Source organism: Eleutherodactylus coqui, chromosome 9 (assembly GCF_035609145.1).
Source record: "Eleutherodactylus coqui strain aEleCoq1 chromosome 9, aEleCoq1.hap1, whole genome shotgun sequence".
NCBI lineage: Eukaryota > Metazoa > Chordata > Amphibia > Anura > Eleutherodactylidae > Eleutherodactylus > Eleutherodactylus coqui.
Window position 1 is genome coordinate 63488437 of NC_089845.1, and position 25705 is coordinate 63514141.

Consider the following 25705-nt stretch of genomic DNA (forward strand, 5'->3'; position numbering starts at 1 on the left):
CACCAAGGCGGACTCCACTGCGATATTCCGCTGGTGGAGTCCGTCACGGCCGTGGGCATGAGCCCTAATACTTTTAATCTTCCTATTTGATATAAAATTCAAGGGATCGAATGTTCATCACAGAATGCAGCATAATGGCTGATGATGGCATTACAGATATATGTAATAATCTATGATACAACTGTCATTGTAAAGTATTATTAATGTTAAAATGCAGCCAATACCTGAGAAGTGATGTTAAGTGTCACAGCATCAAGCCCCCCAGTCAGCATGCTCTCTGTATCAGCCAATGTCAGAGTTACACTCCCGTCTCCTCCTACTCCGGACGACATAACCAGATTTTGTGTGGATACGGGGGTTTGGGTGATTGATGTTGTGCAAGGAAGACTGCCAGTAGACGTGGTCAATTCTAATAACATAAAAGCACCAGTTATGAGTAATTACTATTTCCATCCTTTCGATGTGTTGGAACATTCTAGAAGCACCTCATTTGTGCAATTACAGGTTTTTCCACAGTAAGAGAAGTTACTCAAAACTTCCAGTAACCCTGCTGATTCAGAATCTTCACAAAGATTCAATGTGCTTTTAGACGGATCGATTCTAACGAGTGAAAGTGTACGATAATAGGTCTGTCTAAACGCAAGCCAACAACTGAATGCCGAACGAGAATCTTTCACTTTTCGCTTGTATTTCGGGTTATGTGGGCATAAAAATCATCGTTGGCTCGTTCACATATTGTTCAGTTTAAAAAGTGCTCGTTCAGTCTTTACATTCATTTATATAGCGAATGTGAAAGACTGAACAATACTCCTTTGAACGAGCCAATGATGTGTCTGCCTGTCTAAACGGGCTTAACGAGCGCAAATGAGGTAGTGATGATGTCACTCACTCGTTCAAAGGAGAATCCGTTCGTCTAAAAGCAGCTGACCAGCATTCTGGTTGACATTGTGTTCACGCTAGGCACGGTATAGAACACTAATGTACAAACAAACCCTTAGATTGCAGTGTAGCAGGCAGTATTGCAGTATACAAGCGTGTCAAAAATTCCAACACCAATCAATAGAATTTTGAATGCAGTAGTGGACTACAATACACAATAGTAATATGTATAAAGGATAAATGATCAGCACTTTTTTGTACAGATTAAACTATAAAATAACTTGAAAGATCCTTCCCATCTTATAAAGTGATTGCTAGGATTCCCACCAATCCAGAGAATGAAGGGACGCCGCTGGTTTAGTGCTGCATTCCTTTCGTAATTTTCCCTAAACCTTTTTGCTCCAGGCCCCTAAACCCATTCACTTGTATAGGGCCACGCTGCCGTTTCCTACACAGCAGAACAATGAAGGAGCTGCAGAGCCAAGCCAGTGCAGTGTCCCTTTGATTCTCAGGATGGGTAGGAGTCCCAAAGATCGGACCTTGTCCTATCATACAGTGATGGCTTATCCCAGTGATATGCCATTGTCTTCTAAGATGTGAAACCCCATTTAATGAAATGTATTTTACTCCAATTCTAAGGTTATTGTGTTTCATTTTGAGTTCTAATGCGCCATTTCCGAGTTGTATGGAAACCCTCTGCATCAATTCAAGACACTGCTTAGGTGACTTCTGGGTATCAATACTTCCATCGTATTTACACAAGCTTTTGCAATATATGAACTGCGTTTCAATACTAACAGTGATGACGACTTATTACTTTACTCTGATAGACTCCTAGATCGTATAAAGGTAAACCATGTTGTCATACCTGAAGTAGTAGTTAGTGTAGCGGCCTGTGATAAAATGTGATCATTGCTTAATGACAGCGAGGTTTCTGGACTCTGGCTGGTAATTGCAGGGGTATTTAGCCTCATGTTTCCATTTAGTTCATTGGTTCCCGATGGACCCAGTTGCATGATATCTTGTCCTAAATATTAAAAAAAGACAGAATTAAGGGTTTGGAAAAACATGGTGGGAAATTCAAAAAAGCCATTACTTTAGAATTATATTGCATATGTCAAAATTTGGCAAATGTTATACTTACTTTTCAAATTTTTTCCAGTGCCCTTGCCACTTTTGTTAAAAAAAAAGTGGATGGAGCAAAGGGTGGGGCCGGCCAAAGCCTGTCAAATTCCCTATAATTAGAAACGGGCAGGTTTTACATGGTGTAGATTTCAGGAGGAAGCGCATAGATGGCCCAAGATGTGACGCATCTTACTCTAGCAGCACTTTTCCAATACTGGCGTAAGAAAGCCAAACTTAATAAATGTGACGGCAGGGTCTTAAGAGAGTGCTAAGGGTATATTCACATTAGCAGTTGTGCTGTGGTTCTCACCCTGGTGACGAAGAACCGTGCAGTAAAAAAATGCACTTTTGCGTTTATTGCCGCAGTAGCTTATGGTAATTAGTGAAAGTGCAGCAATTAGTGGTAAACTGCAAGAACTCCTGCACAACCTCAGAGTGTGAATATATCCTGAGGATCTCTCAATACCTCTGCGCTCTGACAATATAGATCTAAAGAGCAAAAAACAGAAAATAAAAAAAACATGGTTTTTATAAAAATGGAGGTCAAAAAAATTGAAAACGATGCAGAGAAAATATGACCCGATAGAACATTAGAACTGTCAGAAACGGGGGCGTGGCTTAGCAAGCAAGAAGAGAGGTCGCACGCTGTTTTGCTCCTCCACAGAATCTCCCTTTTCAGCCCTTTTCTGGGTCAAATCAGTGACCCAAACAGAGGCAGACAAGAGCACAGCACCTGGGGACCCACCAGAACCCACAACCGGCCCGGACAAGGCTCACCTGGTGATCTCCAGCCGCCAAAAAGAAGCCGAAGAGCCGCGGCCCTGCACAGCGGCCCGCGGCCTAACCCGACAAGTACCGCGCTCAGAAACACCCGGCGAGGACCGCTCACGGAGCCCCAAGCAGAGGACTACGGCACAAGGTAACCCCTGCCGACTTGGAGGGGAGGCTCTGTCACCCTCAGTGCCCGCGCTCTCACCGCAGCGCCTTGCAAATACACAGCCGCGGCTCCCTCCCTCTGAATATACCGCCGTGGCCACCAACCTGCAACTCGGCGGCACATACACTCATCAGGGTGATCCCCCGCTGGACTAATCCCCACGCTGGTGGTTTTCCCCCTCCTGCTCCCCAGCACGGGCGGGCACACCGGAAGATCTGCACCTAGTCTCTAGCTCCCTGTGAGGCAACGGCCATCTCGCCCCCCCTCCCCCCTGAGTCGAGCAGGCTGCTTGGCATACTAGCCAGACCAGAGCAGAAAAGTAAAAAAGAGAGGATACTGTGATCCTCCCAGCACATCAACACCAGGCAAAGTTTAAAGCAGTACTCACTATTTCTGCCGTGCAGCGGGGGAACGGAGGTCCTCTCCCCGGAGCTCTCAGACCGACAGCAGGCTCCATTAAAGTATAGTGCAGTTCAAATATCAATGCACCACAGCACCATCTAGTGGCCAAAACAGAGATAACCAGGACCTGAACCTCTTCTCATCCCTTTCTCAAAGCACTAAACAAAGCCAATCCTTGCCCATTAGAAAGAGCAACGAGGCCCCTAAGGCCTCATGTCCACGGGAAAAATATGATTTAGGATCCGCAGCGGATTACCCGCACGCGGATCCGCATCCCATAGGGATGCATTGACCACCCGCGGGTAGATAAACACCCGCGGATGGTCAATAAAAGGTTTTTTAAAAAAAATGGAGCATGAAAAAATCTGGACCATGCTCCATTTTCGTGCGGGTCTCCTGCGGGGACGGCTCCCGCGGGCTTCTATTGAAGCCTATGGAAGCCGTCCGGATCCGCGGGAGACCTAAAATAGGAATTTAAAAGAATTTACCCATCCGGAGCGGACCGGGAAGGTCTTCTCTTTCTCACGGCCGGATCTTTCTTGCTTCGGCTCGGCGGATGTGCCCGGCGCATGTGCGCGGCACGTCGACGACGTGCCGGCGACGTGCCGCCGGCTTGAGGAATTCATCCGCCGGCCGAAAAAGAAGATCCGGCCGTGAGGAAGAGCAGACCTTCCCGGTCTGCTACGGATAGGTAAATTCTTTTAAATTCTTATTTTCAGCGCTCATGTCCGCGGGGCAGGAGGGACCCGCTACGGATTCTACAGAATCCGTAGCGGGCCTGATTTTCCCCGTGGACATGAGGCCTAAGTGTGTTGAGAAGAGGGACCCACAGTTAACTACAAGGAGAATACCTCCCCACCTTACTGCCAAGTGATCTGTGGAGGAATATCTGCATAGCCAGACTGCTATATGGAAACTGTCAGCAACCCACAAAGACAGACCCTGTGCCAAAGGGTACTGACAGAAAAACACTATATAGCCTCCTCAGCATTACAAAATAGCCTGGAAGCAAGTCCCAGCCCCCGCAACACCCAAGGAAGCAATACATCGCGCGCCTTGTAGACGCAAATATCAAATTCCCGGTGCGACCCAGCGGACTCCTCAATCCCAAACACTTTCTTCTCAGCAAATACTGATAGTTCTAAAAAAAGAAAGGACTCTTATCAGGCAAAGCCACACTTAACAAATCTTCAAAACTCTACAGGAGCGCTACCTAAGGCACTCAAGATGGAATAGCAGGACTTTATGTTCTAACTCCACCCGCCACATGAGGCTCCTCAGCAACACATAACAGGACCACTCAACATCAATGAGCTTCTAAAGGAACTTTTAACAAACAACTACGCCTTCCAACGCCTCCATAAAGAATACGCCACCCAGTAGACCACTATACAACAAATAGCGACCAATCCACAGCGCATATCCAAGAATTAACTATTCAGGATGGTTAAGCGACGTATTAAAGCAACGGCCCCCAGGAGACTCTCAGAGTACTTCCCGCCTGGCACACAGAGCAACAAAAACAAACCCGCCACATCTCATTCAAACATCCCCGTAACCGAAGAAATACCCAACACCCACAGCCCTGCGGCTCTGTCTCCATACTCCTCCACAGGATCTCTCCCGCCTACCCCAGCCAATCCCAACACCTCCCCTGGAAGCGGAGGGAAAAGGAATGTTCAGGACCCCCTACCAGCCTCCCCCTCCCCAAAAGGACCGGCGGCAAAAAAGAGCCAAAATAACAATCCACAAGAAACTCCCCCGCAGACAGATCCTATCAACAATCTCCAAGCTTATCCCGACTCTGAAAGCCCCTTAACTATAAACGCTCTGAAGACTATGCTAATCTCGCTGCAAAAGGACATTTCTAAAGATATACAGAGCCTCTCTGGTCAATTACAATCTAACATCGACCACCTAGCTACTAGAACTGACCACCTTGAACGGAAAATGGGAGAATTTACCAAAGCCCACAACGAGTTGGTAGATGCGCATGGCAGTATGGAAGAAGTCGCATATTTGAGAGAGAAGGTCATAGACTTGGAAGACCGATCCAGAAGAAACAATCTCAAATTTAGGGGAGTTCCAGAGACTGTGACCCCCCCTGACATTCCACAATATATACTCAAATTACTCCAAACGCTCCTCCCGGACCTTCCCGAGATCGAATATGCAGTTGACAGAGCCCACAGAATTCCAAAAGCACGCTCTGTCCCTGAGTCAGCCCCCAGAGACATCTTAGCAAGAATACACTTCCACAAAATAAAAGAGGAAGTCTTGGCAGTTGGAAGGCGTAGAGGCACACTACCGACTCCATATGAAGACATACAAATATTTCCAGATCTTTCAGCCGCCACTCTGCAGTCTCGGAGAAAGTTTACAGAAGTTACAGCAGCACTACGAGAGGCGCACATCAAGTATAGATGGGGATTCCCAACCAAACTACTGATCTCAAAAAATGGAACCATCCAGGTTGCCACCTCGCCAGAAGAAGGCGTCTCGTTCCTGAAACAATGGGGGATCCCTATCCTTCAGAAGCCCCTGAGGACGGCAGTAGAATCTCCTACAAGAATCGAACAAGACTGGAAAACAGCAGATAAGCATGGCAGACACGCATAAATTGATGTTGTAAAGGGTCTTGAACCCATAGTTATATTTCTCCTTTACGGAGCCTAAAGTGGATGGTTTAAAATGCCACCCCTACCTAAGGTTCATTCATCCAGTGCAGATAGGCGCTGGATGAACAATATTTTGATTTTGTTAACTGTTAATGATGTTTTTTTTCCTTATGTCAAATATAGTTATAAAAGGTTCAGTAGGAGGCCACTTCCCTACCCCCCCCACCATACTTAATATGAAAAAACACAACGACTCCCCAGCGTATAAACCACCTACCAGTTATGCCCATTAGCATCATATCCCTAAATGTAAAAGGCCTGAACAGCCCCTATAAACGTAGCATGCTTTGGAGACAGGCTCTTAAGTCCCACTCAGACATCTTCCTCGCCCAAGAGACACACTTCCTGAGAGATAAACACGTGTGAAGGTGCATGCATGGATCAGAGAGGGACTACACGTTTCTCTCCGCGCCACATGCATCTTATTCTAGGATAGATATGTTCCTGCTGCCGCGGGCGGGCCTCGAGGGGGTTTTACAGGCAGATATTGGAACAATATCATGGTCTGACCACGCCCCCATATCCTTAACGCTCCAAGAGAAATTCAACTACTCCCCATCATTCCCATGGAGATTAAATGAATACACTTTAAACCATCCTGAGCACGAACTACCTCTTAAAGAGGAATTAGAAGGATTTTTTGCAAACAATATAGGATCAGTCCCGAACATCTCCACAGTGTGGAATACACACAAAGCCTACATGAGAGGCATATTTATTAAACTTGGAGCAAGAGCCAAAAAGAGAAGAGGAATTTAACCTCCTAATGGACAAAATTAAATCCCTAGAAGCATTAAATAAAAATAAACCTACCCCACAAAGGACAACAGACCTTTTTAACCTTCGGGCGAAGCTACAAAACCTGTTGGTTTTTAAACATGACATCGCGTTTCAAAAATTCAGAATGCAATTTTATGCGCACGACAATAGGACGGGGGCCTTACTAGCGAAGCAGCTCAAAGATCTTAGAACTAAAGAAAGAATTGCATACCTCCTCGACCCACAAGGCAGAAAAATCTTCCATCCCCAAAAAATGGCGAACGCATTTGCTGCATATTATTCCTCCTTATATAACTTAAAAAATAACCAAAACATACACCATCCCCAAAAGGAAGAAATACACAGTTTCCTACAAAGTGTGAACCTCCCCCGCCTGTCTCCCGAGCAAATAGAAAATCTCTCTTCCCCAATCACCTCTCAGGAAGTGGAGGACGCGATTGAATTACTTAAGCCCCACAAAACCCCAGGCCCGGACGGATTTTCAAACGGTTATTATAAAAAATTCGCAACGCTCCTGGCCCCTCATCTGGCATCTGTGTTCAACAGGGCGATGGAAAACGTGTTGGAAGCTCTGATCGTTACAATCCCCAAACCAGGGAAGGAGAATACATCCCCAGCCAATTTCCGACCTATCTCCCTGTTGAACACAGATGTAAAAATTTACGCAAAAATCCTTGGTATAAGACTGTTCACAATCCTTCTGGTATTAGTAGCAACAGACCAAGTGGGATTTGTCCCCCAAAGACAGGCACCGGATGGTACCCGTCGCTTTCTAGACCTGGTCAGGGTGGCCGAAAGGAACAGAACACCAGCTATGCTCTTAGCACTAGATGCTGAGAAAGCATTCGACCGAATCCATTGGGGGTTCCTGGAAGCCACCCTGGAGAGGTTTGGATTTTCAGGACGTATCAAGACAGCAATTATGTCCCTGTACTCTGCCCCGTCAGCAAGGATATTCGCCTCGGGATGCCTTTCCTCTCCATTTGCCATCTCTAATGGTACAAGGCAGGGGTGCCCCCTTTCCCCCCTAATATTTGCCTTGGTAATGGAACCACTGGCTGAAAAGTTTAGGACTAATCCAAACATTCAAGGGATCAAAGTAGCATTACAAGAACATAAGATTGGTTTATATGCAGACGACAACATTTTAGCCATTACTAACCCAACCTCTTCCCTGCCACATGTCCAGTCTACTTTAGACCAATTTGGAGAGGTCTCATACTATAAAATCAACAACACAAAATCCCAAATGTTAAATTTAGGCCTGGACCCCAAGACGACCCAAAGCATTACGGAAGCATTCCCTTTCACATGGTGCAGCAGTTCTATGCCATACCTGGGCATCAACATAGCATACCCCAGCTCCCTCACCTTCTCCAAAAACTATCTACCACTTCTTAACAGTATCCCCAATATTCTAAGTAAGTTTCGCAAACCCTTCATCTCCTGGGCAGGTAGAATAGCGGCAGTCAAAATGATGATGCTACCCCGAATCCTATATGTCTTCAGAACAGTACCAATCCCAATTCCGTCCCAATTCATAACCAAACTCCAAGCCTTGATTAACCAATTCATCTGGGGAGGATCCCACGCTAGAATAAAATTCGCCACTTTAGCAAAACCATACGAATTGGGAGGTATGAGAGCACCTGACATTAAGCGATACTTCGCAGCCACTATTCTAGATCAAATCAAACACTGGTGGGTTACCTCATCCCCCAAAAAATGGGTGAGCATAGAAAAAGCAACATTGGGAGCCCCCTTGATCTCCCTTCTCGGAGTTGCCCCCCCCCCCCCCCCCCCCGCTGCCAACTCGTACCCTACCAAGTCTTCAGGTGTCGGTGCAGATTTGGAACCAACTAGTGGCATCCAACTCGGAAAAGGTCTCGGCCATATCCCTCCCCCTGAGATTCCTATCCTCTATACTCCCGGACTTTGAATTTGGGACCTGGGAGAGAGCTAGGGTGAAAAAAGTAGGAGATCTATGGGAAGAGGCTGCTATAATGGACTTCCCTACATTAAGCCGAAAATTCAATCTCCCTAGTAAACTGGGCTTCTCACATTTGAGATTGAGATACGCACTACAATCCCTAGATATTAGTAAAACACTATTCCCAAAAACGGCCTTTACTTTCTACTCGCTCTCAACAGAGGTCTCCGGAGGCATCTCTACATTTTACGAGAGCTCGTTCTCTCAGATCTCCCAAACCAAATCAGCCCATATGACGCTATGGGAGCTTGACTTTAAACAAACATTCAGTCCGGAAGATTGGAGTAGGGCGCTTGCATGGACGAAAAAGATATCGCATGGAATAGCACACTGGGAAACATCCCAGAAGATATTCCTTCGCTGGTACCTTACCCCAGCTAGAATATCTAAGATGAACAACCTAATCCCGGAGACCTGCTGGAGAGAGTGCGGTGCGAAAGGCACATATTTTCACATGTGGTGGCTTTGTCCAGTCATAAGATCGTTCTGGAACACAGTGTTCAACTTCATCCACTCAGTCACCCACCAATATGTAGCCCCTGACCCGACCCTGGCCCTTTGTTTCCTGAACACAAAGAAGCTATCCCCCTTCTACTCGGCTCTCACCTCACACATTCTCCTAGCGTCACGTATGGCAATTGCCAAACACTGGAAAGCAAAGGAAGCCCCCTCCATACTGGAGGTAAGGAACTTAGTAAACCACACATTTCATTTAGAGGAGGCCTACTCACGAAGATTTGCTTCCGGGGGGCCACGAATGACCTTTTGGGCAACCTGGATAGACTATATGACTAATAATCCCTAAAGACACGAAAAGGCAATGCCACCTCCCTTAACTGCTAAACCCAAATGAGGCGGACCTGCTGACCCCCCACATGTTCTAACTCCCCCTCCGTCGACCGAAGCCCCCCCCCTACCCACACCCCGGAAAACATACGGTAGTATGGTAAATTCGATAGATTTTGGACTCAATTAACTCATCAGTCCCCATCATAAGTGTACCTCCTCTATCTCATGTTATTTTATTCCATGTTATTTTATTTTATTTTATTTTGTTCCTCTTTCAATATGTTATATATATATATGCTCTATTCTGCTCTGTAGTTCTGGTATAATTTGGATATTGCCACAGTACTACTACACTTCAATATGTTAACAATATGAAAAGTCCCTTTTTTTTTCTCTTTTTCTCTTTTGATTGTAATGGAAAATTGTTAATAAAGAGACAATTAAACAGAACTGTCAGAAACAGATTAAGAGTAATTAGAGGAATACTAATCAAAATTTAAAAAGGTGTTGTGTGAGAAATTTAAAAAAATTGGGAAAAACCCAATGGTTTTCTAATGGTTTGTTTTGTCCAGTGGATCATCACTAGAGAACGAAAATGGCGGCTAAAGACGGAGCCCATTCTGCTAAGATGGAAAGTATCAGAACAGAGAGCTGAGCACCTATCTAAGCTCTTCTTCCTTCTCTGTCTGTAATAATCCCCTGTATATCTTGTTATTTGTACAGTGCCAACTTATTCCGCAGCGGGGACTCATTTTAACGACCTCGGAAGGATGGAAGCCGCTGAGCCGGCTACCTGAACCTAGCGGGGATTGAACCTGCAACCTTCAGGTCGTGAGCAAGAGCTTAGGACTGCATTCTCCTGCCTTAACACTCTGCGCTACATGAAGATCATACTGTACTAGAAACCCCTGTGAAAGAGGACAAACAGTAGCATGTATTATTATTACTGCTGAGATAAGATCTCAGCTGTGTCTCTGAACCAGATAAACTGAGCTTTTACCTCACCACCCAAATACCAACGCTGCTGCTGCCCCTTCACACAACGTTAGGAGATGCATCACCCACAGCAGCGGGTCTCCTCAGTGCCCTCTGCCTCTTCACATGTGAGTTAAAAGCTACCAGCGCTAACACTGGGAAAGTGACAGGGAAGGTAATTATAAAACTCACATCCCCGGATTCTATGGGCGACCTACCCATAAGCTTAGAGCTAAAAGTAGGCGACATACTCCTTTTAAGTGGTTGCTAACCTCTGTCAACAGCTTGTGCTTATATGATAGCCAGTATGATAATGTATATTGTAGTTTTACTAGTTTTTTACTAAAAATGACATTTTTGTGCTGAAACCGCCTCCAAAACGCTGTCCACTGGGGGTCTCCCTTGCTCCTAGTTTGCAGTCCACGGCCTGCTGTCAAATGATTGACAGGAGACGCTAGGACATTAGTACACTTCTGCTATACACTGCCCTACATGATGATTTTATATCTGTGTGTTACAGACACTTACAGAGCAGAATCTTCAGTTCTCTGCAGTCTATATAACACAGCACAACAGCCAGGCGCCTCCCACCAGTCCAATGAGGATTGAGAATCTGATGTACATCCTACAGAGAGGGAATATGGGGGCAAAAGATACAAGTCATATAATGAGATAAATGTAGGAAAAAAATGCAGTTCTAGGCGCAATCCCATTTAACTCAAAGAGGCTCAACACATGTTTTGGAGCTCGACTACTCTATTTTTTATTAAAAATTAATCCAGCATATAATAATAGACACATTTTGGGGCCGTTGCGCTCCTTCCTCTGCAAAGAGAACACACCTATGCTGGCTGTATATTCACAGCTAAAATATTGAGGAAGGGGCGCAATGGTCCAGAAACGCGTCTATTATATGCTGGATTCATTTTTAATAAAAACAGAGGAGTTGAACTCAAAACACGTTTCGTGCCACTTTGAGTTAAATGGGATTGCGCCTATAACCATATTTTTTCCCTACATTTATCTCATACACTTGCATGTTCCCCTTGGAAGATGTGACGTTTCGTGGACTGGCTGCGCCCTCTCAGACTCGGAAAGAATCGATAAATCTCACTCCCATATACAGAATAAGGGAAGATAAAAATAAAACCTTTTCAAACTAAAACATCGGTATATAGATTTGCTCCACTCCCTCTTATTTCTGCTCATCTTGCACAAGCCATATAATGGCCAGATAGTGATATTCATCGTGTACACACAAGGAGGTTCATTTTGAAAAGTTAGGCATACTTAAAGATATAAGTAATCTGAAAAAACAAAGTATTTGTTTCAGGCCTATTTTGGGCTTAAAGACGCAACAATTATTGGCGGATTTTTGTTTTTCCGTCGACGCGCCCGTATAAGGGCTTGTTTTTTTGCGTGGCAAACTGTAGTTTTTATTGGTGCCATTTTTGGGTACATAGACTATATTGTAAAACTTTCATTTTTTTAAATGATATCAGGGAGAGAAAACGCATCAATTCTGCATAGATTTTTTTTTTTACAGCGTTAATCCTGCAGCATAAATGACACAATCCATTTTTTCTGCGGGTCGGTACGGTTACAACGATACCAAAATTCGTAATTTTTTCCAGTTTTCTGCAATAAAAAACCTTTTTTTGGAAATCTTTTTTTTCCTCTATAGCTGCATTCAAAGTCCTGTAACTTTTTTTTTTTCTATGTACGGAGCTCTGTGAGGGCTTATTTTTTGCGCGATGAGCTGTAGTTTTTATTGGTACCATTTTGGGGTACATATGGTTTTTATGATCACTTTTATTGCGTTTTTAGAGAGGCAAAATGCTAGAAATTAGCATTTTGCCTCAGTTTTTTAGTGTTTTTTTTAACACTTTTTTCCATGCACAGTCAAAAGCATGTGCAGCTTATTGTACGCGACGTTACGGACGTTACAATACCAAATATGTGGGGTTTTAATTTGTTTTTACCTTTTTTATGCTAATATGAGAAAAAGCATAAAAAAGGGTTTTTTTAACTTGTTTTTACATTTTTTTAAATTCATTTTTCCTTTCTTTACACAAACTGTGTCCTTCTGGGGCACTTACAGTATAGCACTGATGATCGCTGTGATAAGGCATGGCAGGGCTACTTGCTTTATAGTCAAGTCTCAGCATTGAGAGGGGAGAAATATGGTTGGTCTCTTAGGGTATTTATAAAATGATTCTTTAGGTATTTCTCAATTTTGTTGCAACTTGAGACAGAATAAGACTAAAGGGGAGGACAATATTATGGGATTTGCAGGGATTTTATAACTTTTTTACTTGGCTTGTGAAAAGTATGCAATGCTCCAAACCTCTATAAGACTGAACTTTGAAAGAAGTCTGAAAATACAGAAATATATCCTTTCGGATTTCTTTGAATAAGTAAAAGCAAGTCTTGCAATAAGAATAGAAGTTGTAATAAAAGCAAAAGGTGGACACACAAAAAGTAGATAACCTGCAGTGGCAGATTTCATAAAAGCCATTGCTTTTTAACAGCCCTATTGGAGTGGCCTGCTATTATGGTAATTTCCAAGTATTTTAGGTAAATCTATCAACTGTCTAGCTGTAGTGGATGACTGAAAATTCAATAACTATTCAGTGAAGAGTCATTTTTCAACTTTGACAATGCATTTATGACAATAACAAGTTAATATCCACCAAATGCAAGTAGGAAAAAAGGGAAAGAAACAATAAAAGGAAATCTTAAACTAACCAGATATAGTGAGAGTGATCTCCTGTGGGGAAACGGATGATGTAGTAGGAGTGGTGCCGGTTGCGTGTGCCAAAACCTGACTTAAGCTGGAATTGTTAATGGTTAGTGTTATTTCATGCTGTCCATTGGAGGAGGACACTAGGCCCTGGGAGGTCATGACCTGGGAAAGGTCCTGTCCATCTGCAAAGACATAGGAAATATTCTGTAAAACATATTTCCATAATGCTGTAACATGTTAGGAGATACATAAATCGTCATCCAAATTTAGTTTTGCCAATATTACATCTGCATGCAGAAACATAGTCAACGCGGCATATAAATGACACCACAGGGGATTGCATACATTTTTTGGACAATTATGAATTTTGATTAACTTTTTCAAGGTTTCTTGACAGCAAAATCGAAAATGTAATTTCAATACTGTATCATGATGCAGGTTTACAAATAGATGGTTGACTGAACTGCAAATCAGTAGCAGGGGTATTCCTGTTCTACTTCTAAGCTAACTAGATGAGGACATCATCAGAAAGATCATGACAGTACAGGGCTTTATATGGGGGTTTAAACAAAATATATGAGAGATCTGATCCATGGATACATCAGGGAATTGTAATAAACAAAATGCTAATAAAACTGGGTTCAGCTAATTTGAATGTTTCATAAAGTATATATTAATATATCACTTTACCGGCCTCTCACTAGCCAAGGCAGATGATGGGGGCAATCACCCCGAAACAGCTGTCTGTGCATGCTTATTCTGGCTTTGGCTCACAATTCCCAGTCATTGTTACAAGGCTTGTTTAAAAAGTCTAACACTGACTTGCAGGAATGCTGTTTTCCAATAGGTGCTCTGCAGAGGTATTGTTCCATCTTTCCATTTGCATATTTCTCAATGGGTGGCCTTATAAGTCTCCTCTCACCTTCTAGGTGCTCTCTAAGGAGAAACGATACCCTTCCTGAACCACATCTATAAGCCTCTCAGTAGCAAAGACAGAAACCTGTTGCAGATTGATAAGGGGCAATCACCCCGAAACAGCTGTCTGTGCTTTGGCTCACAATACGCAGTCATTGCTACAATGCTTGTTTAAGAAGTCTGATATTGATTTGCAGGAATAGGTGCTGCAGAGGTATTGTTCAATCTTCCCTAGAAGCCTTATTCAAAGGTGTGGATGGGAAAAGGTGACAGGTAACTAGGGTGTTCTGTGAATTCCACAAATCAGTCCTGTTATTCCCCAACTCTTCAATAAACCACTGAAAACACCCCTGGAAATACTTTCAAGACAATACTGTTCATCTGCCTTTATTGCATGTCTAATTTAGTAAATACTATATAATCCCAATAGAATTTTTGACCATTTTTTTTTAGATTTCTATGTTGTAACACTCCTCTGGTATTCTTCCTAGAAATCTATCAATAAATTGACAACTGTTACCATTCTACTTGTCAAAGTAGAGTACAGTAGAGGCCTTGTTCCTACGTAGTCTGGCACAGTTAACACGGATTGGACAATGCCTGTCTGTGTAGGGACACCTCCAATTGGTAAGAGCCAGTTGTCAATTTATTCAGAACTTTCTAGGACGAATAAGAGGGACAGCTCATCAGAGTTTTAAGAAAAGATGCCCCAGAACAGTTTTGTCATGAGAAAACCAAGTATTTACTAAAACATGTGTGGCAGGAGAGGCGACTAATTCCCTTTACGGAAATTACTTCATAACGACATGAGAAAAAGCAAAAATGTTTATGAATACAGAAACTCACTTGCAGTGCTTGGAGAAAGCACAGATTCTTGCTCAGTGATGGGAGCAATTGTGAGGTTGGAGGATGATGCTGTGGCAGGCTGAAGAGATAAGCTGGCTATTGGCTGAAGGACAACATTGGCAGGTACAGCATTCTCATTGGTCTGTAAACTGTTGCTGGCTTGTACAGCAGTGTGGTCACCAGTAAGTGGCTGGGGTATAATGCTACTGTGTTGTAGTGTTTGTTGTAAAATACTGGGGTCAATCTGAAATAAAAAAAAAGAATGTACACAGGTAGTGTCAATGAGAACAAAAGCTAAACTCTTACCTACTGACAATTACAACTGAGAATTCCGGTTACCTGTAGTGTTATGTTGTTAATGCCTGTGGCATCTATTCCGGAAATCTGTACATTTTGCCCAACCAAGTTGGCAGCGAGCTGTAGCTGGATTCCCTCCAGAGTGGCCAAGCTGCAGTCTGACAGCGATACGGTTAAATCCCCACCGGCTGCACAAAATATATATATATATCATATACATAACACATATACCGTAAATATTTTAAATTTTGAAACCGCATCATTAGTTAACGCTCAAAAAATGTCATAGTGGCAGAATAAGGGTGCTTTCACATCTGCCCTGGGGATTCCCAAAAGGAGCAGGAAAGGGGAATCCCCGTGGGCGAATGGTCCCATCTTTGGACAGAATCGAACAGAGCCAGGTGGACCCCATTGACTACAATGGGGTCCGCCCGCTTTCCGCCAAGCTTTTGGACAGAAGATGCTTCTGTGACGGGACCTCAGGACGGAGCATCTGATGCAGATGGAAAACCACCCTAATAAACTAAGATTTCTACATTACGCCACTTAAACTGCTAATAGTTTTGTTCAATATTTTAAACAAAATCAGGGATGCATGATAAATAAAAGAAAATGTAAGTCTATCTTTCCATTTCTTCATTTAGGATCATTAGCTGATGTTATCTCCAGTGTTATAGACCCAGAGAACCCCTTTAAAAAAAAAAAGCACGCAAAAAACACAAAAGTGCCCCATGCGTACAACACCATACTGCTGCAATGTTAAAGGGGTTGTCTCGTGAAATCAAGTAGGGTTCAGCACTTCTGTATGGCCATATTAATGCACTTTGTAATATACATCGTGCATTAATTATGAGCCATACAGAAGTTATTCACTTACCTGCTCCGTTGCTAGCGTCCCCGTCGCCATGGATCCGACTAAATTCGCTGTCTTCTGGCGTTTTTAGACGCGCTTGCGCAGTCCGGTCTTCTCCCTGGTGAATGGGGCCGCTCGTGCCGGAGAGCTGGTCCTCGTAGCTCCGCCCCGTCATGTGTGCCGATTCCAGCCAATCAGGAGGCTGGAATCGGCAATGGACCACACAGAGCCCACGGTGCACCATGGAGGAAAAGCCCGCGGTGCATTGTGGGTGAAGATCCCGGCGGCCATCTTGGTAAAGGAAGAAAGAAGTCGCCGCAGCGCGGGGATTCGGGTAAGTACTAAACGTTTTTTTTAACCCATCCCTTGGGTTTGTCTCGCGCCGAACGGGGGGCCTATTGAATAAAAAAAAAAACCCGTTTCGGCGTGAGACAACCCCTTTAAGTGCCGTACCCAGCGTGTGTGAGTACAATACGCTTTCAACTTATCTGTGACCATAAACAACCTTTGCTATGAATGTATTTAATATATTTTTCTGCACTTAATACAGGCAAATAAATTTTTTTGACTATAGACTTTCATGCAAACGTCACCGAAATCTGCTAATCTATACTCACCTGACACCGAGGCGGGAAGAATTGCTTGTCCAACCAAGCCTTGTTGCAGCAAACTTTGGTCAAACTGACTGGAAAGAACGGAACCATTTGTAATGAAGACACTTGGGTCTGCCGCCGAGGAGTTTAGTAGACTTATTGGCTGGAGTGCATCCACTGTACTGGTTGTTGTACTAGAAACTGGAACAGTGTTTTGGGGAAGATGCCTCCGCACAACAGGCTTCCTGACCTTTTTAGAATCGCTCTTATAATGACACTGTATGTGTGTCTTCCTCCGCCCAGATGTGCGGAAGCGCATGTCGCAGTGAGGGCACTTAAATGGCTTTGCACCGGTGTGCAGCCTCATGTGTACTTTAAGACTGCCTTTGGTAGAGAAGGAATTGCTGCAGACGTGACAGCTAAACAGCTTCTGACCTGCAAAGACATGAATAGACAAACAGAGTAAATATAAAAGGTATTCAAGAGGATCGATATAGGGTAAGAGGAGATTTACCAAATTAAAGCCTCCAAAATTGTGGCTCGATTTGTGCTAAAAAAAATTACATAGTGTACATGCCTTGCCATTTATGATTGGGTTTCACACACTTTCTGAACATCATTCAATAAGGGGTGTGGCCAGAGGCATAACTTGAAGCTTCTGGGCCCCAATGCAAAACCTGTAACAGGGCCCCCCAACTGTAATGCTTTATTCAGAGTATGGAGCTCTCTATATGGACAAGAGAGGCCTTATGGGCCCCCTAAGGCTCTTGGGCCCAGGTGCAACCAGATCCCCTATAGTTACACCTCTGGGTGTGGCTTCCTGGGAAGCGGGTGTGACTTAACTGTGACAACTGACACAGAATAAAGGCCCATTTAGACAACAATTATCGCTCAAAAGAGGTCTTTTGAGCGATAATCGTTGTGTCATTTACAGCGCAAGATGATCGCTCAAACGTTGAGTGACCACTTTGCGCTCTGAGCGGAGGATGCAGAAGACAAGTGGGGCTGTTTGTCTTCTGCATCCAGCTGTTCCCCACTCTAAGCGGCCGGCTGTTATACACCTGAGCGCTCTGAGCGAAGGATGCAGAAGACAAGCAGGGTGGCCCCGCTTGTCTTCTGCATCCAGCTGTTTTCTGCACGGAGCGCCCAGCTGTTATACAGCCAAGTGCTCCAAGCGGGGTATGGAGAACAGAGCTGGACCGCTTTGTTCTTCATACTCAGCCTGTCATCAGGGAGCAGGATACAGCTGAAACAATAGTATCAGCTGTATTTTGCTGTGATTCCCTGATAAGGCTCATCGTTGTCTTTCAGCATGCTGAAAGACAACGATGAGTGATGGCTTAATGAAAACTGCACGATGTCAGTGCAGTTAGACACAAGGATTATCGCTCAAAAGGCGTCTTTTGAGCGAATTTTGAGTGATAATTGTTGTGTCTAAATGGGCCATAAGCCAACCAATAGATGGCATAAAAGTTAGACAAAAGTGTCTACAGATGCATCAAATTTATCATCCAGCGTGAGCCACTGTGATGAATTCGGCAAGTGTTTTAGCCTGCCTGGTTTAAGTTTACATGGTTTAACAGGATTAGTAATCTGCCAGTGTTTTCACTATGAATGCACCTATAGCTCCATCCACTGCAACCTCCAGCAACTGACAGCTGTCTCTATGCACAGTAATAGGCAGACAGTGACAATCAGTGACTGCAACGGGGGTGGACAGGGCTAGCCTTCAGCTCTTAAATATATTGGCGACTACTTCCTGTAGCCCTCTGTGTGCTGTTACTCATAACATGTAAAGTCGCATTTACACTGAAAGATAATCGCTCAAACATCAATTTGAGTGACAGTTTTGAGCGATCATCTTTACTTAACTCTAAGTAGCTAATTAGCTTCTTATGAGTTAATGCAGGCGGAGCGGGATACCTCTGCAATAGCTCAGAGAACAAAGCAGCTGTTTTGTATATGCAAACAGCTGCATTGTTCTTGGAGCTTCCAGCTGGTGTCCCGTTGAGAACTGCCAGCGGGATACCAGCTGAAAGAATGCTATCAGCGCCACCTGCTGAGAAAATCATCATGCGGCGTTGATAACAGTCATGGTTGATTTTTAGCTTGCTAGAAATCACCAATGAATGAACAGTGCGCGGAGAGTGCACGATTGCCATGCGTTTAGACAGAACAGTTATCGCTTAAAAGACGCCTTTTGAGTGAATTTTGAGCGATAATCGTTGTGTCTAAATGGGCCTTAAGTTTCTGACAAACTACTTTACAGATATATAAGAAAGACATGTCGCTGTAATCAGTGTGCTTGTTACTACCTTATGCAACATAAAGGTGGTAACAGATTCCACTTTAAGCCATACTCAGACATGGAAGATTTTCTGAGTTGGGGGGAAACAATATATTTATTCTCATTTTACACCATATGAAACTCAGATGTTGTGGTATGCATGATTCATAGACGATTTCATTATTACAGCCGACACCCGCCCGCAACAGCTCCGATAAGCCCCTACACTTATCAGAGCAGATAACCCTTTAAATGCCGTCAATTCTGACAGCGGTGTTTAAATGTCCCGACCGATGTTTGGGGGGTCCTGAATGGGTTCCCTGCGATGACATCGCGGGTTGCTGTATAGTTGTCATGGCAGCCAGGGATCTTCTGAAAGGCCCCAGGGCTGCCATTGCAGAGTGCCTATCAAGACATGCCTGTGGTGTGGCTTGATAGAATGCCTGTCAGATCGCGCTATGGCATTACATCATACTGCAGAAGCGATCAAAGCATCGCAAGTTCTTGTTGTATCTGGGGACTAAAAAAAAAAACAAAAAACTAAATATTAAGTTTAAAAAAAACTTAAAAACTGACCTACTCCTGTTTCTGTTCCCTACTAACCAACCTCATCCTGACATCTTCATCTCAGTATGTGGCACCACCATAACTCCCAGACAGCATGCCCGCTGCCTTGGGGTTATATTCGACTCCAATCTTTCCTTTACCCCATATATCCAATCTCTCACCCAAACATGTCAGCTGCACCCCGAGAACATCGCAAGAATCCACCCTTTTTTTCACAGTGGACAAGCTAAAAATGTTTACTGTTGCCCTCATCCACTTTCGGCTCGATTATTGCAACTCGCTGCTAATCTGCCTCCCCTGCATCAGACTCCACCCTCTCCAATCCATCCTGAATGCAGCAGCCAGGCTCATCTTCCTGTCCAGCCGCTACTCAGACACCTCTGCCCTGTGCCAGTCACTGCACTGGCTGCCCGTCAAATACAGAATTCAATTTAAACTCACCACCCTCATCCAAAAAGCTCTCCATAGCACCCGCGCCACCCTACATTGCTTCCCTCACCTCAATCCACCACCCGGCTTGCGCACTCCGCTGTGCTTATGAAATCAGATTAAGTGCCCCTTAAATTCGAAACTCTCATTCCAGCATCCAAGACTTCTCCAGAGCAGCACCTGTCCTCTGGAACGCGCTACCTAAAACTATCTGGGCATTTCCTGATTCAAAACTTCAGCCGTGCTCTAAAAACGCACCTCTTCAGGGAAGCATACTATATCCCCTAAACCAAACCCTCTCTACTCTTTAACATGCTCCCTTGTCCTACCGACTGCAATCTCTGCTAACCGTAATCAACTGCCCCTGCAGTCATACCCTCACCCCTACTGTTTCCATCAACTGATTACTACATGTAACCGTGGTTTTGTTCTTATTCCTCTGTCTTGTAAGCGCTGCGGAATATATTGGTGCTATATAAATATAGGTTATTATTATTTTACTAATTATTAGAACGCCAGAATTGCACTTTTGGTCACCACATCTCTAAGGAAAAATGAAACAAAAATCAATCAAAAGTTATATGAAAAACTACAGGATGTCTTGCAAAAAAATTAGCCCTCGCAAAATTATGTCGACAGAAAAATAAAAGTTATGGCTGTCAGAAGATGGCAGCAGAAAATAATTTTAAAAAAATGTAGTATCTTTGAAAAAAAAAATTAAAGTAGTACAGCAAAAAAAACAAACAAACAAAAAAAAACCTATATAAATTTGGTATCGTACGGTAGTAATAGTATTGACCCACAGAATATAGTTATGTCATTTTTGAAACAAGACGCACCCAAAGATGGTGGAATTTTGCTTTTTTTCCCTTTCCTTCCCTCAGAATTTTTAAAGAAAAAACAAAATCAGGGAGAGCGCCTTGCACATGGATAGGGTAATGAAAATGAATCCAATCCACTTACCCGCTGCTAGGTGGAACAACATACATTATGTCCCACCTACACCTGGAGTCCAAGTAAGCCTTCAATGGGTTTCTTTTTAGTGAAGGTCCTCCGTATAATCCAAAAAAGACTTGTGTATATTGAATAACTACATGTTATAAATTTGGAGAGCAGCAACTATAAAGAAAACCCCAGTTCTCCAACAGAAAAATGGGGATAATGCAATATAAAAAAGAAAAAAAGATCTTTATCTAGTTGCGCTCTGTCACAAGACCTCGAGGGCATACAGGGAATAAGCTTCAACAATATGGTAATTAGAAAGCTCAGTTTAATCCCATAGACCTATAGTAACAATATAAATAAAATAACAGGTTTATAGTACCTCTACCAACAAAAATGCAACGCGTTTCTGCGTCATCTGACGCCTTTGTCAAGCATCTGATGCTTGACAAAGGCGTCAGATGATGCAGAAACGCGTTGCATTTTTGTTGGTAGAGGTACTATAAACCTGTTATTTTATTTATATTGTTACTATAGGTCTATGGGATTAAACTGAGCTTTCTAATTACCATATTGTGGAAGCTTATTCCCTGTATGCCCTCGAGGTCCTGTGACAGAGCGCAACTAGATAAAGATCTTTCTTTCTTTTTTATATCAGAATTTTTAAAAAGTTTCTCAGTACATTGTATGGTATATTAAATAGTACCATTGAAAACTACAACTGTTCCCACAAAAAACAACCCCTAAGACAACTACGTCAATGGATAAATAAAAAAAAAAAAAAGAGTTATGATTTTTTTTAAGAGAGAAGAAGAAAAAACGAAAATGAAAAAAAGGGCCCCGTCCTTAAGGGGTTAAAGAGGAAAATAGAGAAAGAAAAGGGTAAAAAAGAAAAACAAACTTTTTTTTTTCTTTTTAAGGTTTTAGGTATTGCAATCACGCTTGTGGAAATTTGCACATCTGATTCAAATGTATGATGATTGGTCCATAGTTGATTTTAAGGGGGAGTACCACGTGAGTTTATTAGCTGTGATCAAGAAAGAAGTGTCTTTCGAAATGCGTCTGCGCGTAGACATGGTGTTACATGGTGCCTACCATTTGTAATTTTATGGATTTTTTTGGAATAAAAGAAATGTTTTTAAGAAGTCGACTTTTCTCCTTTGTTGTTGCTATTTAAGGCGTTTGACTCATGGTCCGCCTGAGCACCTGAAAACCTCCAAGCTAAACCAGGGTAAATCCTACTTACTAACCAGTTGAAGAAAACGTTGTGTTCTGTATTTTTGAATTCATACTCAGACGTGGCAGATTTGATATTACGCAATTTGCAGAGCAATACAAGTAGATGGGGTTTTCAAAACACCATCTGCAGAGAGCATGAAAAACCAGCAAAGGTCACGCAAAGGGGTCCTAGTCTGGGGCAAGATTTGCACAGTCGGTTTAAACTTTCGTAATACATAGAGTGACATCTGAAGCCCAGTCCTCACCAAATAAACAGGTTACATGTGGTTTCTGTGGCGGATACGTTTTTAGTTGCATACAAAATACTACTTTCTATTAGTGGAAGAGTTCTAAACAGAAAAACTGCTAAGAAAAGTAAAGGTTTATCATTAGCAACTTTACATATTAACCCTTTCCAATCCACTGTCTGACTTCTGAAGACATTCTGATTTAAGGCTGTACAGCTCCGATGTTGGAAGACGTCCGTCGGGGTTCTCTTACTGTATATTGCCAGCCTCTCTGCTGTCAGGGCCTATCCAGTACTGTCACCTCATGCAGTACTGGCTTTAGCCAGCGAATAGCGCCGTTGTATAAAAGCAGAGAAAGAGTAAGCCCCCTAGAAAAACCAGGATACAATTGGATTGGAAAGGGTTAAATCCTGTCTATTTCAATCACGTCACACTTTGCCAAAGAGGTACGGTGCTCAGTGATTGGTGGGGTCTCCGCTCAGACGTTTAACGGTCCATCTCAATAACAAGTCTGAACAAAATAGGAGCAAGAACCTTCTTTTTAAAGCATTTTCTTCCCTAATTAATTTCACAGATTGAATTTTTATAGTCTTGTCATTTCTAGACGTAACCTATTTTCTAAACAGAGGCTCAAGGGAGATGTAGCAATAAAAGGCTTTAATTCAAAGTTATCTAACCAGAAAACTAGAAAGAGGTTTGGCCCTATTAACGTCTAGAATCTGTTCCGATCAAACACAGCTCCTCTGTGATAATGTATTGTTGCAGTAATGTCTTTATCACAATGATTTTCAAAGCAGAATCCACTTGATATGATCTTCAATTCTTGCTCCACTTCTCTGACCCCCAATTCCAATGTTTGTATCAAAATTAAGCAGAGTTTGCTCCGGGCTTTGTCTACAAAATCTCCAAAGCGATATTAAAAAAAAATAAAAAAAAATTGGCTTCTACTTCATTAAAAGGCTGTTCACTTCATCCCCCAGCGACACCCTATTTGTCTTGTGCAAAAGCTCTTAGCTGGGTAATGAAATGAAAGTCAATATTGCTTTTTATTAGAATGCTTTTCCAGTTTTTGTTTTTTTTCTTGGGCTAAACCACAATGTTCTCTACCGCAGCAAAGTATTCAAATAACACATAAAAGAGTCAGAACTAAAAAGTTTTCAAATATACTTCTTTCATAATAAAAAGGTGCTCCCATGAGAAATTATCCTGGTATATCATATAACTAATTACAATGGAGCATAAAGCTTGAACAGTATTTCACTGTCTTTACTGCCAAACAGCTTGAGAAATACCACCACTGAGCCTACAGTATGTCACTAATGAGCTATTCCAGGAAGCTGGCATCCGCAGTCAGAGATTGGAGCAAGCTGATTATGCAAACTGATGTTTAACGGGAGTCCCGGATGTCTACCCCAGTGTTTACAGACTGGCGGCCTATGCCCAGGGTAGGCCAGCAATATAGTAAACCTGAAAAATCTCTTTAAGCTTCCTGTTCAGAATTAGAGATCTACCAGAATCACTATGACACTCCTACAGGCAGAGAAGTAGGAGTGAATTAGTGGGTGAAGGGGTAGCTGTGCACAACACTACATACTTAAAGGGGTTGTCTCGCGGCAGCAAGTGGGGTTATACACTTCTGTATGGCCATATTAATGCACTTTGTAATATACATCGTGCATTAAATATGAGCCATACAGAAGTTATTCACTCACCTGCTCCGTTGCTAGCGTCCCCGTCTCCATGGCTCCGTCTAATGTCGCTTTCTTCTGGCGTTTTTAGACGCGCTTGCGCTGTGCGGTCTTCTGCCTGGTGAATGGGGCCGCTCGTGCCGGAGAGCTGGTCATCGTAGCGCCGCCCTGTCACGTGTGCCGATTTCAGCCAATCAGGAGGCTGGAATCGGCAATGGACCGCACAGAGCCCATGGTGCACCATGGGAGAAGACCCGCGGTGCATCGTGGGTGAAGATCCCGGCAGCCATCTTGGTGAAGGAAGAAGTAGGAAGAAGTCGCAGAGCGGGGATTCGGGTAAGTAATATATTTTTAAACACATCCCTTGGGTTTGTCCTGCGCCGAACGGGGGGGCCTATGGAAAAAAACCAAAAAAAACGTTTCGGCGCGAGACAACCCCTTTAATATTACAAGGCTGGATGACTAACCTCTTAAAATCTGTTCTTCGTAGTTACTATCCAGGTCAATAGGGAAATGGAATTGGTCACAGAGAGGGAAAAAGCTCTCGGTCACCCCATCACCCCACTATGATGGAACCCTCTGCCCCCCTCTGATCACAAGGGCAAGTGAAGCCATAGGAATGGCTTCCAAGACTACCATCTCAGTACACCTATTACACCCTGGCAGGGTTTAAAAGGATAATTCTGTGATAATTCAGAAGTATTGCAGTATATTATAAAATAAATCAAGTAATCTCATGGTAAAGGACTTAAAAACATAAAATGAAAAGGACCCCAAAGATTAGAAGTTAAAAATAAAAAATCCAATTTCTTATGTACACATATCAATAATTAATAAAAACATAATTGGCATCAAAGCATCTTTAAGAGTCTGAACTATTAAAATACTGGGCGATCCTATTAGTGATTGACAGCTACCCCTGACCGACGAGTTATTTATTTTTTTTCCTTGGTTGGTCTGTCTCGCTCTCTCTCCGAAAATTTGCCATTGACGCGTGCGGTGTCATGGCAGGGAGGGGCCAAAAGAGGCACGTCACAGTAGGGAGGAGCAAAAAACTGGGGTGGGGTCGAACACGGCGTGATGCTCGTTCGAGTAACGAGCACCATCGAGTACACTAATACATTAAGCTCGACAGAGTACGTTCGCTCAACTCTATTAGTAAACCTACTATAGTGTGTGCACAGATGCGCACACAGACTCTAACAGCAGGAGAGGCAGAGATTGTGCAGCTTGATATCACAGTGTCTGCAGATCTGTCAGCTTGCAGCTTGTGAGTGCACAGAAGCTACCTGTAAAGATAGCTTCTCCCCTTGTTGCTAAGGCAACATCCCTGTGTACTTGTTACTATACAAGCTCTGAATCTAAGGACCGAGAGTTAATTACAGAGAAGCTGGAAGAGAGACCCTCTAGTGGCAGACTCTTCAAATGCCATTTACGGTGGAAAAGTAACAATAATTTTAATGCAAATATATTACAGAAATTGTGAGACTATCACAAGCTAGTAAATGAGCAGAAGTTGTC

General features: G+C 43.2%; 1 protein-coding gene across 5 annotated transcripts in view; it reads right to left on the reverse strand.

The window, feature by feature from the left end:
- ZNF236 (zinc finger protein 236) overlaps positions 1 to 25705 on the reverse strand; it is a 150865-nt gene that overhangs the window by 27469 nt on the left and 97691 nt on the right. For 3 of the 5 annotated variants that reach the window (XR_010786710.1, XM_066579479.1, XM_066579477.1), the window contains exons 23-28: positions 16830 to 17240; positions 15402 to 15547; positions 15063 to 15306; positions 13304 to 13483; positions 1748 to 1906; positions 225 to 409 (exon numbers count right to left, since the gene is read on the reverse strand). Coding sequence is in view for 2 of the 5 variants with exons in the window: in XM_066579479.1 (XP_066435576.1) it covers positions 225 to 409; positions 1748 to 1906; positions 13304 to 13483; positions 15063 to 15306; positions 15402 to 15547; positions 16830 to 17240 (1325 nt within the window). In the remaining 3 variants the exon portion in view is untranslated. The remainder of the gene's footprint in view (positions 1 to 224; positions 410 to 1747; positions 1907 to 13303; positions 13484 to 15062; positions 15307 to 15401; positions 15548 to 16829; positions 17241 to 25705) is intronic. The other 2 variants (XR_010786712.1, XR_010786711.1) reach the window with 1 other exon arrangement.